This window comes from Equus przewalskii, chromosome 18, assembly GCF_037783145.1.
Source record: "Equus przewalskii isolate Varuska chromosome 18, EquPr2, whole genome shotgun sequence".
NCBI classification, from domain to species: Eukaryota; Metazoa; Chordata; class Mammalia; order Perissodactyla; family Equidae; genus Equus; species Equus przewalskii.
In genome coordinates this window covers 29364978-29380272 of record NC_091848.1, presented here as the reverse complement: position 1 = coordinate 29380272, position 15295 = coordinate 29364978, and the positions used below count along the sequence as shown (strand labels likewise).

The 15295-nt window shown below is 44.1% G+C and overlaps 1 protein-coding gene across 2 annotated transcripts in view; it reads left to right on the top strand.

Moving 5' to 3' along the window:
• The first annotated feature begins 5751 nt into the window (after nt 1-5751).
• P3H2 (prolyl 3-hydroxylase 2) overlaps nt 5752-15295 on the top strand; it is a 153670-nt gene continuing 144126 nt past the window's right edge. Inside the window, exon 1 of one of the 2 annotated variants that reach the window (XM_008540813.2) lies at nt 5752-6738. In XM_008540813.2, the coding sequence (XP_008539035.2) occupies nt 6289-6738 (450 nt within the window). In that variant the 5' untranslated portion in view covers nt 5752-6288. Of the gene's footprint in view, nt 7178-15295 lie in introns of both variants that reach the window. The other variant, XM_070583428.1, reaches the window with a different exon arrangement.

Below are 15295 nucleotides of genomic sequence, written 5' to 3'. Positions count from 1 at the left end.
GAAACACTTTGGTGGGCCAGACTTAGGGACACAGAATCAGCAAGCAAGGGAATGAAAATCAGCCAGATGTCCAATAGCAAAGCAACCAGGATCAGGGGTGGCTATAAGATGAGACAGAGGGTGTCACAGCAGAGAGATGAAGCTCCGTCCCAAGGAAGCTGTCAGCAAGAACTAGGTGCTGGTTCAGGCAGGTTACTGATGTTAGCGATGTTTGCCAGCTGGGAACAAAGGCTTAATTTAGGAACAATTTCAGTTAGAGCGAGCAGGCTCAAGGCAGGGGCCACATTTCAGGGGAAGAGGAGTGATAATTTTTCTACTTAGATAAGTAGAATGTTGGAAGAGTGCTCCTGTTTTCCTTATGTGTGTCTTGATGAGGGACCTTCTAGAGTAATGCTGCAAAGGTTCCCTAGCTTGGCCTGAGAGTAGGCAGGTAAGTTTGGCTGGAGGGTGTGGGTGGAAGAAATACTAATAGAAAGACCATTTACTGCATATAAAAACCCATATTCTCTAAACCTGCTTTTCAGCAATAAAGGTAATGTTTGGGTACTTATTATTGATTCCATTTCTAGTCTTACTCAAGTGGTTCTAAAACTGAAGTTGAAAAAAAGTGATTAATTATCAACCCTAATATTCCCAAACAGGAGAAGACAAGGGTTCAGTTTCTAAACCAGAGTTCAAGGGCAGAGCAGGCCAGTAGGACAACAGCGGAGCTGACTTTGCTGTGGAAGAAAGCCTTGTACTACTGGGTGACTAGGGCCAGACTCAGTCTTGATAGCTTACAGCAGGGCTGAGCCTGAAATGTGGGGCTGGGGAGGCCCTGCTATGAAGAAGTCAGAGATGGAGATGGGAAGGGGCATTCAAAGATAGGTGGGGCATGAGGGTAATCTCAGAATGATGGATCATCCCTGTGTACAGAGCAATTTTTTCTCCTGGGATTTCTGATAGGTAAGGTTTTTCTTTGCATCCTTGCACAGCGACCTGGCATCTCTTATGTGGAATGAATTAAGACCTATTTACTCTCATGGTTGTGACTGGTTCTACATGCTTTCTGTCATCTATCAAGTTGAGTTCACAGTCATGTTAGACTGTGATCATGTGTCCAATACATATGGTTTTACACACCCACATATCCCTTGGCCATATTTATTCTGCAAAAAATTCTATGAGTCTATGACTCTAGCAGAATGAGGAACATAAAACAAAGTCAGTGACGAAAGAAAAAAATGTGGTCAAAATTCAAAGCAGAATTTTGACAGGTGCTATGAAGACAGGTTAGGCCTAGAAAGAGGCAGGCTAGTGCAATGGGAAAAGCACTAAAAAGGCTTCAGTCTTGGCCCTGTAATTTGCAAACTGACCTTTGGCCAAGTCTTTTCTCTTTTATAAGCCTCAGCTTTCTCACTGGTGATATGACAGTACTAACGCTTTACTCAATGAGACCCTTGCAAGTTAAATGACTAAACGTTTGTAAAAAAACAAAAGCTAGCATAATACCCAACACATAGGATATTCTCAATTCTCTGGATTTCAATCTGAATAGTGTTTTTTAGCTTAAATTATTTTGGAAATACTTAGCATTCTTTATTTCACTTTTTTTCTTGTTCAGCTAAAATCTGAGGCTCCCAAGGAATGACGTTAGAATGCCTCCATGACAGGGGTGTGGGGACACGATGTTTGCAGAGCTTTGTTTGATTTGGAATTTTAAAGCTCAGTAAGGAATTAAGGTAAGTGCAAGGATAGAGCTATTAAGGAAATTGAAAAGGAACAGAAAGTTCTGGAATGTGGCAGCTCCTGTTTGATTTTAAATGTAAGTTAAATATTAATTTTTCTAAAAAAACCTTCTCCAGGGAGTCCTTTTTCTCTCTCTCTCTTATGTTGACAGATTGCTGGTGGCTTGCCTTTCACACTAATTTATTTGGAGGGAAAAAAAAGTCTGCAGATGATTCTATCTGCGTAACAAAAAAAGTCTTCAAAACAGCTCCCTTGTCGCCAGCATCAACAGCAGCTGAACAGGGCTGGGCTCTTGCATAGTGAGAATTATTCCTTTCATTTCAAACAAATCAAAGATGTCCTAGGCAAGCAAGAGCCCTGGTTACACGTGATCAAAATAAACTAGTATTAGACTTGCCTATCGAAAGTAACGATTAAGTCTACCGCTGAAGTCTGAGTACACTTTTTACTGTTCCATAAGGATTTTGCAGGAAAGAGAGAAGTCAGCTTTCAAAAAGCTAAGCTAATACGGGGAAAACAAAAAGCATCTGAAGATCTTCTCTTCTCCGAATTCTTTCCTGCTGGAGGTTCCCTCAAGCAAATAGGTGCGATGATGCTGTTGACTTGTAAACAGAAGTCAAAAGGAAATTCAAGCTTCTGTTATGATTTATTCCAAATATAATGAAAAAGGGAGTGATTGAATCCCTTTTAAAACTTTTGGATGGATTCTCTTGTGTTTTGGCTATTCTCTGAATCTGTAAGGAATGGGGAACAAAAGTGAAATTGCAGGCTCTCAGTTCATACCTATCTTAGCAGACATTTCAACATCTTATGCTTCCAATGTCTTCTTTTCTCAAATCATCATTTCTTTCTTTCTTACTTTCAGGCATTTTTGTTTTCTTTCCCTTTTAAAAACATTCACAAAGCTACTATCGTCCAGTGCTCCATGACATTTAGCGCACATGCTTTATATTTTGATACATAAAATTAAGTATACATTCTTGCCACTGCTTATCTATGTGAGCTGTGGGCCTCAATTTGCTCATTTGTAAAATACGGGAATTGGACAAGACTTGCAGTGCTCAAATTATGTTCTATCGCAGGGTTCCTCAATTTGGGCACTGTTGATACTATAGGCTGGATAATTCTTTGCTGTGGGAGGCTGTCCTGTGCATTGAGGGATAGTTGACACCATCCCCAGCCTCCATCTATTAGATACCAGCAGAATGTCTGTACTCCGCTCTTCAAGTTGTGACAAACAACGAAGTCTCCAGACATTGTCAGACGTCTCCTGGGGGGGAGTTACTAATTGAAGCAGTGGTTCTCAAACTTTGTTGAGTATCAGAATCCTTAGGGGAACCTGATAAAAACATAAAGGCCCAGACTTGGTCCTACTTCAAAAGCCAGGGCCTCTGTTTTTGTTTATTAGTTTTTTCATACACAATAAAGTTTGAGAACCACTGTTTATAAGGAATTGTATTGATGAAGAGGTTCTCAAAGTATGATTCTTACACCAAGAGCCTGAGCATCACCAAGGAACTTGTTAGGAATGCACATTTTGGGGCTACATCCCAGACTTAGTGAATCAGAAACTCTGAGCTGGGATCCAGTTGTCTAAGAAATGGCCCAGGTAAAGAAGAAGGGCATTCCTGGTATACCCAGCAAGATGTTCAGGAGTACGAGAGACCCAAGGAAGACTGTCACTCTCAACACAGAGTTGACATCATTGGGCACAGCATTGCCTGGAATCAACTTCTCCACCCTGTATGGCTCTTATCATAATATAGTCATAAACTTTTGTTCTGATCCAGCCTTAAAAAGCAGATCAGATTGGGGCTGGCCCCGTGGCCGAGTGGTTAAGTTCGCGCGCTCCGCTGCAGGTGGCCCAGTGTTTCGTTAGTTCGAATCCTGGGCGCGGACATGGCACTGCTCATCAGACCACGCTGAGGCAGCATCCCACATGCCACAACTAGAAGAACCCACAACGAAGAATACACAACTATGTGCCGGGGGGGCTTTGGGGAGAAAAAAGGAAAAAATAAAATCTTAAAAAAAAAAAAAGAAAAGCAGATCAGATTGTCCTTCTTGGGGAGGTGAGATCTGAGGGATGGTACATCTGACTCATGAATTCTCCATAGCACCTGGAGCCCTGACTCATAGATTTATCCTTTGGGCTGTGGCATTGACTCTACATGAGTGGTTCTCAATCTTGGCTTCATATTAGAAGCACTTAGACAACTTTAAAAAGTCTCAATGCTCAGGCCATACCCAAGACCAATTAAGTCAGAACCTCTCAGAGTGAGAGCCAGATATCAGTATTTTTACCTTCTCAGGTGATTCCAATGATCAAGCAAATTTAAGATGTCAACTGAATGCTTTCTGCAAAGTCAGAGGGACATAAGGTAGTAGGACATGTAGAAGATTTGAAAGCACATGGCAAGTTTGAGGATGAGCAGGAATTCTGGTGTGGATACAGCCTGTGAGCTTTCACTCTGTGCCAATGCCAATTCTTCCCCTAAGTTTCCAGGATCCTTCCATCAGAAGCCATCTTTGCAGGCTCTGTATTTCCATAGCACTTTGAATCTAATCTAACACCTACCACATTCTACCTTGTATTATAGTTCTGTACATCATATTTGTCTTCTATACAACATTGTGAACTCCCAGGGATAAAGACCCTGGCTTATTCATCTCTTCTATCCCCCAGAATACCTACTTTGAGAGTAAGTATCCAAAGATAAGAATTTAATTGACATATATTAAACGATGTGAAAATGTCACGGAATATACCACAGCATCCTGGCACTTTGTCCTTACTCCTACAGCAGGACTTCCTAGCCTAGTAGGCTTCAAAACCTTCCACAAGTGGATTGATAACTCTGGACCCCAAAGTCTTTATCTGAAAATAGAGACAATCCCCAGAGAAAAAATCTGGGCAGAGACCCAAGTGCAAATTCTGGAACACTGAACATCCAAGGCATTCAGTACACAGTCAGCCCTAAACTAGAGCTTTTCCATCAGTGGGATGAGCCAAATGAGTGAGGTTTACTGGAGAAAAATAATAACAGCATGATTCTTTGGTGTCCCTTTGAGTTATACAGCCAGGGCTGTTCACGGTCAGAGTGGTCAAACCCAACAAAATGAATGAAGGAATGAGAAGGAAACTCTGGCAGCCTCTTCCATGTAGTGGTGATTCCATACAAAAGCCTTCATTGGGAACTTCATATCAACTAGATGATACATGTGGTTCTTCCCAATTACCCTTCCTTCTCGCTCACCATCTCAGTGGCCAGGGAGACTTTGGTGAAATTGCCACAGGCAATAGGAGACCACAGGAATGCCTCCAGGAGGCAGGCTGGAGTCGAGGGTCCAGTGTGTAAGCTCTCAGGAATCCTTGGGAGAGCGTGGAGCCAAGGAACAGGAAAGAGGGAACACCTTGGCTCAAAATGTATTTTTGAGAGAGGAGATGCAGAGGAACAGGAAAGCCTCCAGCTAGTCCATTGAAGTCTGGCAGCCATTTCTGTCAGCTTTCCCATTCCTAGATTGATGCTTACTGCTTAAGTCCTGGGGGTACTGGATTTATTAAATGGCCTCGTTGTTCAACTCTTACAATAAGAATTTATATCTGAAAACCATTGGACGTGTTGGAACGTTTGGCTGTTGTAGATGAGGAAACTGAGGCTCAAGTTGCACAGGGTCACATGGTTGGCAAACCGAGGGAGGCAGAACTGTAAGAAGAGTCGCTCCTTCCTCCAACACTTCTCTGGGTCCTATAATACCACCGTCTGCACAGAAAGGCGGGCTATTTATTGCTCCTCGCATGTGCCTACCCCCTGTTCCAATGCACAGACCCACACCCATACAAAGTAGGATGAGAAGGCAAGGAAGAGACCATCCCCGAGGGAGGGAACAATAAGCTTTGACTCCATAGCTCAGGCGTGAGTCCTTCCTTTGCCTTTTCGCAGTTCTGTAAACTTGGACTAAGCACTTTTCTTCTCAAGCTTCCGTAGCTGAGCTGATCGGCCCTCCAGTGCTTTCCTCACAGCCTGATTGAGCTTCAGCGCTTCCTCTGAAGGTGAAGGGCTCTGCAAACTGCGAGGTCATGGACGAAATCTAGAAAATGACTAGGGCCCTAACCCCACTAAGCTGGATTTTCTTTCTCTCTCAAAAGGAGTAATCATATCCACTCTACAACCTAGAGGGATCCCCACGTGCAAAGCTCTACGCCCCCCGTGGCCTCCAGCGGCGCTCGCTCTCTGGCTGGCTCGTGGGTGTGCAGCCCTTGGCAGCCCGGCGGCTGCGGTCGGGAGCCTGCAGGGCGCGCGCTGAGCGCCAGCGAGCGGCTCGCGGAGCCCTGGCAGCAGGAGGAGCGTGTGAGCTGTGGGCGTCCCTTTAAGAGCGGCCGGCGGACCCGGCCTCCGCCTCTCAGGGCGCGGAGCGCGCGGTCACCTGAGGCTCGCAGGGCAGCCGGATCGCGGCGGGGCTGGCGCTCTCGCCCACGGAGGTGGCAGACGGGGCCCGGCCGCCAGGTGCCCGGAGCCTACTGGGAGCGTGGCCGTCCCGCGCTTCTCCCGGCGGAGGATGCGGGAGCGCATCTGGGCGCCGCTGCCGCTGCTGCTGCCGCTGCTGCTACCGCCGCCGCTGTGGGGCGGCCCCCCGGCGCTGGAGCCCGGGCCTCTGCAGCCCTTCGACCTGCTCTACGCCAGCGGCGTGGCCGCCTACTACAGCGGGGACTACGAGCTAGCCGTGCGCGACCTGGAAGCGGCGCTGCGCAGCCACCGGCGCCTGCAGGAGATCCGCGCCCGCTGCGCCCGCCACTGCGCCGCGCGTCGCCCGCTCGCGCCCCCCGGCGCCGGGCCCGGGGCCGAGCTGCCCTTCTTCCGCGCCGTGCTCGAGCGGGCGCGCTGCTACCGCAGCTGCGAGTCCCAGCGCCTCGGGGGACCCGCGTCCCGCCACCGCGTCAGCGAGGATGTGCGCAGCGACTTCCAGCGCAGAGTGCCCTACAACTACCTGCAGCGGGCCTACATCAAGGTACCCCGAGCGCACACCTAAGGCTCCGTGCGGCCCCGGGATGCTCTCTGCAGCCTTCCCCACCGCTCCTGTCTCCTTGCCTTCGTTCTGCTCGTTAGCCTTTCAGATCGGGTCTCCTTTATCGTTTCTGCCTCGTGTTTGTAGATCTAGATATTTGGTGGCCCGAGCTCTGTAACTAACACTAGATGACCCTGGGCAAGCCGTTAGCTCTTTCTGCAGCAGCTTCTCTCTCAAACAGAGGACTGTACCGAAAAGACGATGTTTAAAGTACCCGTTCGGCACTAATTTCTGAGACCTTGGCGGAACTGAGTCCAGTATAAGAGTCTTCTCTTGCTTCAGTTCTTGGTCTAGCCTCACCCGCATTTCTCTTCCGCTTCCACTCCCTCATCCCCCCTATACCCTGCCTACAAAGAAGTAAAGATCAAAGGTGAAAGAGAAGGTATGTATGGAAGAAGTGACTGTGTGAGGCAATCTCACTAAAAGTATCTACCCAAAGCGCTGACCTTTTCTCCTCTGATAGAAGGCATCCAATTTCTGGAGGTGAGCATTGGACCAGGTTAGTCGACTTCAGACACCCAGTACTCTCCTTCTCATTTTATTTTTGTGTATTTAGATTGCCTGAAGTTAGTGTCAGGAGTGTATATTGGCGTTTTCCCCACTTCCACAATTTGAAGATCTATCTGGACGCATCAGCAGATTAGCCTGTGTTCCTCAATTCCCCCCCTCTCACTTGCCCATGGTGCTCTGAACTTACACTTTCTTCCCCCTCTGCCTTTCTATGTCAGTATATCAATGTCTCTTCTACAGCTGTTGGAGAAGTAGTGCTTTGGGAGTTGGTTGGTAGTGCCAGCCAACAGAGCAGGCTGCATTTCTGGAGTGGCGAAAAGACACAGCATGTGCAGATGTCCAGATGCCTTCTGCCGCTCATCCCACAAGGTCTTTGCCCTCACAGGTGCTAGGGCTCTCTGGAGATTTGTGGTTGTTGATAGAGTTCAAGAAATCATAGCTGAGACAAACTCTTAACTCCCAGTGCTGGGGCTAGGGTGCTGGAGTTCACTAGACTAGTATCTTGGGCAAGAAATAAGGAGAAAGCCTGAATCCTTTCCAGAATGTGTCTTCTACTTGCTTGTGCCTCCTCATGGATTTGCTAAGGCATGTATTAAGTGTAAATCTTATTTCTTTTAAATGAGTGGCACAGTTTTTGGCGGTCTTGCAGAAATCAGTCAATAGTAGGCAGAAAGGGAACCTTGAGTACCTGACAGATGTCCTAAGCTGGTTCCCAGAGGAGAGCGTGAGTAGTTGAGTTTGGTTCCTGTAGCACAGTTTTCCTGGGCGTCTCAGATGTGAGGTTGGCAGTCCTGCTGATAGTTCTGTCTCACATCTTGGGTAGATTTTCCTTTCTTAGGTCTGGAGAAGGAATGCATATTCATGTTCAGTCCTATAAAAATAAATAACCATGAGGTAACTCTCAAAATGTGGGTTTCTTTGTGTAATTAAGCTCACTTCAATGTCAATGTTAATGTTTATTAGTCATTCTCCTGCTCCTGTCCCCTGGTTGGAGGTCAAAGAAGGTGAAGCTGTTGGTTTAACATACCTCAAATTTTTGCAGTGAATTGATTACAGGAATTCGTCACTCCTGGGCACCTCTGTGGGTGAACTACTGGGTGTGGTCAGATGAACGGATGGAGTTTAAAAAGTCCTTTCAAAAATATGTGAATTCATGTGCTAATTTCTGTTTTACCAGCAGTGTTTCTGAGAGCAGAACAAGTCTTGCATCTTCTCCCTATTCACCTCTCCTCCAACAGGCGAAGTTTTTTGATCTAGGTAGGATAATCTCTTAAGGGGGAAGTATTGTTATCCCTTTGGAAATTCATTTTTGGTGGTTGGAGTTTGCAGGAGTGTCTTTGTGAACATCTGTTAAGATACATTGTGGTTCCTCCCTCCTTTTCCCCAAGAACTCCACAATTTTAGTCTCTGCTTGGCTTCCTGGTAGTTTTACTCATAAACACACGCACACGCAGACTTGCAGACTCCATCCTTTAAAAGCAAAACAAAACTCTCACATAATAACAAAGCATCCTCGGTCTCTGACAGGTGTGGATGCTAAAGTGTTCATTACCTGATGCTAGAATGAGGAGTTCCCTGTGTGGGCCTGGATATGATATGGTCCTTTGTGTTGCTGAGTTACTTTTGACGTCAGTGATCCAGTTTGTACTTGAGCAGGATAATCCTGGGCCAGATTGAATTTGTTGAGGACTTTGCAGCCAGGATTTGAGAATTGTACATCCTCTAATACAATCCTAGAGATAAGGGGCTACAGTTATTCTCAGCTCAGGGTTTACAAACTGTAGAAGCTCTCGGGAGATGCTGCTCCTCCACCTGCTCCTGGTTAGTGAGCCACTGATGGAAGCGCATCCTTTATGTTGATGTGTTGGAGGGGAAGAAGGATTGAGAATTATGAAATCCAAGTCCTAGTGAGTTCAATTTCTCATTTCACAGATGAGGGAAGGGAGATCCAGAGAGGGACAAGGGCTTGCCCAGTGTCACATATTTAGAGGCAGAGCCAACTTGATTAGATAAGATGAGCTTAGGGAGTTAGAAGTCTGGGCTCTGCCTACTTGCCCCTGCCGTGTGTGCCCACTGCCCCATGGGGTTGCCTCAGGTCTCAGGGAAGGCTGCAGTCCTCAGGGCTATCCTTGTGCCAGATTTGGACAGCTCCAGGTTTGAGCAGGTCCTTGTCCTGTGGGGTAATAGACACTCACTACATTTATCTGAAGATATGTTCTGTAGAATCTTCCTTAAGGACTGGTGTGTTGAAAATTCATCTGGACAGCTATGGGGCTGTATTCTACTTAGCTCCTACCCACACTTTTTTGTTTAAAGGCAGGGCGAGACTCTTCAAACTTTGATTTTTATCATTTAGGATTGTAGACTATAACTCATGATTCACAGCCTAAAACCTAAGATAGAGTTCTATCGGAGTATTCTTTGCTTAGAACCTTCAGTGGTTTCCCCTTGCTACTGTATAAAGCCCACATAGTTGAATGCTTCATCCACAGCCTGGGTCCCCTTTCACCTTCCCACCCTATCTCCCTCTACTCTGCCACCTTGCAGCCAATGGGAACAATGGATGCTTGGTCTCATGAGGCTGACTCTTTTGCACATCTGGGCTTTGTTTATTTTTCTTTGGGGGGCATGCAGGCTCTGGAATGGGGTAGATCTGGGGTTGAACTTTAGCTCCTTGATCTCTAGCTGTGTGACTATAAGCAAATTAAACTTTCTGAGCTTTAGTTTCCCCATCCGCAAAATGGGGAAATAGCAGGATCTACCTGATTGGTTTAGATTAGGTTTAAGAGAGCCTTTACATAAAGTGCCCAGGACAGGGCCTATTTCTCAATAAACACTGGAGATGTGTTTCTTCTTACTATTAGTCACAATAATAGATTTTTCCTCCTGCTTCTCTCACATTCAAATGTTAGCTATACTAACACAAATACACCTATTTCTGTGAGGCCCTCTTTCACTCCCTCTGCAGCTGCCAACAGTCCATCATTTCTCCCACCTCTGAATGCCCACAGCAAGGAATTCGTTCCTCTCACATCATATTTCATTTTTAACCTTGTTTCGGAGAAATTCATATATTTGCCTATCACTTGTTTGGGCTCCTTGAAATCAAGAACTGTCTTAGTCATTTTTGCATCTCCTAAAGTAAGAGTTTCCAGATCTGGATGATTATTAGATAGATGATTATTACTAATCATCTGGAGCATTAAAAAGTATGATTTAAAATTAGAGATTTAGGTTCACTATGTCTGAGTTGGGTCCTCAGCTTCTATATTCCCCTGAAATAGCTAAAACAGGGGGCAGTAGCAGTAAATGCTCAGTATATGTTTGTTGAATGAATAATAAGTTGGTTCTTTGTGTAGGAAGTATTGGGGAGAAAGATTTCTGTGTGGTGGCAGGACGTTTCCCACATTAGGTATTTGATTTCCTGCCTGGTCAGTTGGGGGAGAAAGTTGCAGAAGGACTGTAGATTGCCTGACTTCTCACTTTTTTCTACTTGTAAGTTCTGGCTAATGTTGCAAACCTCCTTTCCCTTCTCCACCTTTTTTCCTAATTTAATTCTTATTATGGAAAACGATGCTTCAGAAAATCCTTGACACATTGTACCTGCTTTCTGTACATTTGTTGAATTTAAACAAACGTAAGAGAGTTTTTTCTTCTTATCTGTGTGTTTTATAATCAGGAATACTCTGGCAGTATCTGTTTTTGTCCCACTGTTCCCAGCCATTTAAGGAAAAAAAAAAACAAAAAACTAGTGCTGTTTATTTTCTTTTCCTTAAAATGAGCTTGCCCCTGTGTGTTTTGTTTCTGAGTTGGTGCTTTGTGCCATTTGACCTTTGTTTTTCTTCTCAAGAGTAAAGGGGGAGAAACGGAAATGTAATTAAGTTAGGCAATCCTTCTCCCCGCTAGTCATCCCCCTAAACTCCCGTTTTCTTGACCATAATCTATTTTATTAGTGGTTTCTAGAAAAGAAAAAGAGTAAGTTCAAGGAATTTTCTCACTCTTCTTCTGCTTTATCAACTTCTTTCTCTTTCTAGAATGAATGCCTGAACAAAAATAAAATTGAAATCCTAGGCCACAACTGCATGATATAGATCCTGTTAGTTCAGAATAAAACCTCTCCCCAATCCCGTATTTAAATCTTTTTACCTGTGTGTAGGCTATGTACATTTTGTCTCCAAATTGTTTCAAATAAGAAGTTGATTTTATGTCTTGAAATAGTTGTTCTGAAATTGTCCTTGTGGTTATTTCCTCAGCGGATGAGGCTTTTTTTTTTCTTCCTACAGTTGGGCCTTTTTTTGTGCTTGAATCATCAAAATCCACTGGTCACTGTCTTTCCGTTCCACTCCTTAGGAAGGAAACCTGGGAGATTCGTTGTCTAGCCAGCTCTTAGGTCCTGTGTGCTAAGGAGTTAGAATCTCAATTGTTTCCTCATAGGAGGTTGTCCATTTGAAGGCCCTGTCAGCTCTCTTTATCAGTCATCCATTTCCACTACAAACAGTAAGTGCCACAGAGGCTTAAAATTCAATTAGATGAGGATAGCAACTGCTTACAAGTTTTCTCCTATCTCAGTCTGGTGAATCAGGAATTCCTTTCAGGTTTTAATAAAGGAAAGTAATGAACTGCTTGTCTCTCTTCACAGGTCCCATCTCTGAGAATCAAATGTGTTCTGTCACTAATTAATCATTTGCTCACTGATAAACTCCAAAGGGATAGCTATGAGGAATTCTTTTGGGAATGTTTGATAAAATGTCAGCTTGCTTTATGGGTCAGGCTTGAAAAATTCTGAAAGGTGGATGGGTTCACCTAACATTAAAATTTATCAGATTTGGTATAATAATGATTCTTTTGTATGGCTAAGGAATTGAGTCAACTGTGGATTTCTTAGAATCATAGATCTTAGAGCTGGAAGGTGCTCCAAGAGAGCATCTTGTTCAACTCTTTCTCTTCACGTAAAATGATTGGTTTGGGGTAGTGAAGTAGGGGTGAGAGAGGGAGGGATAAGTATTTGCTCAAGAAATGTGGTCTAGCAAGTGTCAGGAGCGATGATTGTTGGAACTATAAAAATGCTACAGCTTGAGGGAGCCATGGAGATCATGAAGAAGTCTATCCTTGTCACTTAATAGCCAATGACACAGGCCTCAGAGGTTCCATGACAAATCAGGTTGGGTCATCAAGTGGAGCTGGTCCCACAATGTAGCAATCCTAGTTCACAGTCCAGTGCTGGTTGCTGTCTCAGGTCATGGGCATGGCTATCCCCTGAGGGGTAGTGTCGTGAATCAGCGGTGCTGCTGAGACCTGCAGTGGACCAGTAGCCTTCAGAGACAGAGCAGACACAAGGCAGAGCCTCCTGGACTGCCTCACCCACCTTGCATTTTCATTCACATGATACATAGGCCACTCGGCCAAGAGTCATAGTCGTCTGGTGGAAAGTTTTGCATTTCTCATTAGGAAAAATCATTTCTCTTGTCTTTTTTTCCATTCAGTTTTTATCCTGTAATTCTTTTTCTGTCCTTGTATTCATCCCTCCTTTCCCGTCTGACTTCCTAGCTATGTAATTTCCATGAAACGTGGCCCTTGTTTGCCAAATGGCCCAAACACATCTTTAAAAAATGACGTGGAGTCAGCCCTCTGAGTATGCTTTAGTGCTTTGTGCATGATTTTCGGTTTTTAGAAGTGAAGACAACTGCTGACCATTGTCAGAGGAAGCTGATTTCACTTGACCATACCTCTTTCTTCCTTACTTTGTTTTCTATACTCTTTTCTCACTTTCTCCCTCTCCTCTCCATTCCTTGTCATCTTGGTGATTTACAAAGTAAATTACATCTGAAAAGGAGAGCGTGGAGGGGATCAATAGAGGGAAGAGAAAAACAGTCTGGGTAGAGGCCATGTCAGGTTTCTGACTCTAACACAATGAAGGCCATAGAGCCTCTTATTTCATCTGATGCACAGACCTGGGCATCTACTTCTAGGAAACTCATTTTCTGTCCCTTTTCCCTATATGCTTTGTGCAAGCGTTGGGCTTGTGTTGGGGAAGATGTTCTCCTCCCCTCGCAGCTCCCCATCTTTCTGCAACTGCTCCCTGCCATGTTCATGGAACATTAGTGTTTCAACCATCCCATTTTACAGATGGGAAAATAAAGTCCGAAAGAGAATCAAGTTGTCCAAATTTATTCAGCAATTTAATGGGAAAGCCAGGATTAGAATCCAAGAACCCTGAGTCCCACCTCTATGACATTGCCGATGACCATTATTTGTAAGACCCATCCTGAAATGATAACCTTGACAAAATTAAAATGAACCACATAGCGTGCCACTTAAATTATTCACTAAATGGAAGAGACCCTGCAAATAAAAGTTACCTTATGCAGTGTTATTCCTCACGCTACTATTCTGACTACTTCTGGAAAAAATTCAGAAACGAGAGCCTGGGTTAATACTGTTCTCCAAAAAAGCCTAATGAAAATGAATGAGGCAAGGAATCTTCCTTGGAAGAGAAATGAAGGAATAAGAGCCAGAAGGAGGAAGATCCAACATGTCAGATTTTCCAGAAGTTTGGTGCTATCAGAATGATCCTGCTGGAATTCATTATCTGCAAATGATGGATTCAGTTTTTGTGCAAGTAACGGGACACTGCTGAAGATTACAGTGTAATTATACCGGAACTCTAGGAAGGAATGGAGAAAGGCAAAAGATATAATAAAATAAATAAACCCAAAACAAAACAGAGAAACTGTTAACAAACCCTGAATCACAAGAAGTTAATTGAGCCAATTTTGATTTGTTCTTCTTGTTTGAATGCTAAATTTTTAGCTTTCACTCTGCCAAGATCAATAGGCTTGCATGAAGAAATCAACACATAATTAGGACTCCAGACACAGTGAATCACCTTAAAACCAGATTTGGCTATTTTTAAAAATGATCTCAAATTATAGTATCAAAGAATAATCTAGAAGAGTGTACTAATTATTTCCCCACCGAAGCAAGAGATATGTCTTAATAATATTTTTCAGATTGAATCCAGGATCAATAGTGAATATTTGATTCTTGCACATGACATTGAGAAATCCCACTAGGGAGACAAACTTTTGCAATCAATCATTATTTCTATAGGATTACCAAGAGCTCAGTTACACAGTGGAGTCGGCAAGTTTTCAGCTTAATAGGCATTAACTGGAGCTTCTCAACCTTGGCTTGTTGATATTTGAGGATGAATAATTCTTTGTTGTGGTGGACTGTTCTGTGCATTTTAGGGTGGTTAGCCGCATCCCTGGGCTTTCCCTACTACATAGCAGCAGCAACATATCCCACCCGCCTCTAAGCTGTGACAACAAAAAATGTCTCCATACGTTGCAAAATGTCTCTTGGGGGTAATCACCCCTCATTGAGAACCACTGATTTAGGCATTTAGCCATATTTAAGATAACTGACATTAAGGTTAGACAAGTACAAATGAAGTTTTTGACAATCTATGCTAGATGACAATGTGCCCACTGATGAATCATGGTATTTATAAAAAAGTTTGGCTATAGTTTGACACCTTTTATGAGGGGAAATCCATTGGAAATAGGGCCTCTTTCTCCAAGATGCAAATCACTGGACTTATATCCCATAGTTGGTCCTCCCTTGTGGCTGCACTAGATGAGCTTGTAAGAAAGACCAGAGGATCCGGCTTCTCTCTACTTGTTCGAACGTGACAGGACAGGTTGCTTTAGCAATATAAACTAACACCTTTCAGTTGCGAACTCCAGACTCCAGAATTAATATATTTCTCATTCAGCTGGGAAAGTACCCAAACCCAATCATTTAAAAGTTATCCACCGTGACTCTTAGCTTTCTTGGAGTTTGCTCTGTATCACATATATTCATGGAAAGTGGCTTGACTCAAACCCCAAATGTCACCTTATAGAAGGCTGGAAAGTGGAGAAAATAAGAGGGGGTCAGGGGAAAGAGGAAATGACGTGAAGATTGGGAGAGAGAGTCAGAAGGTGTC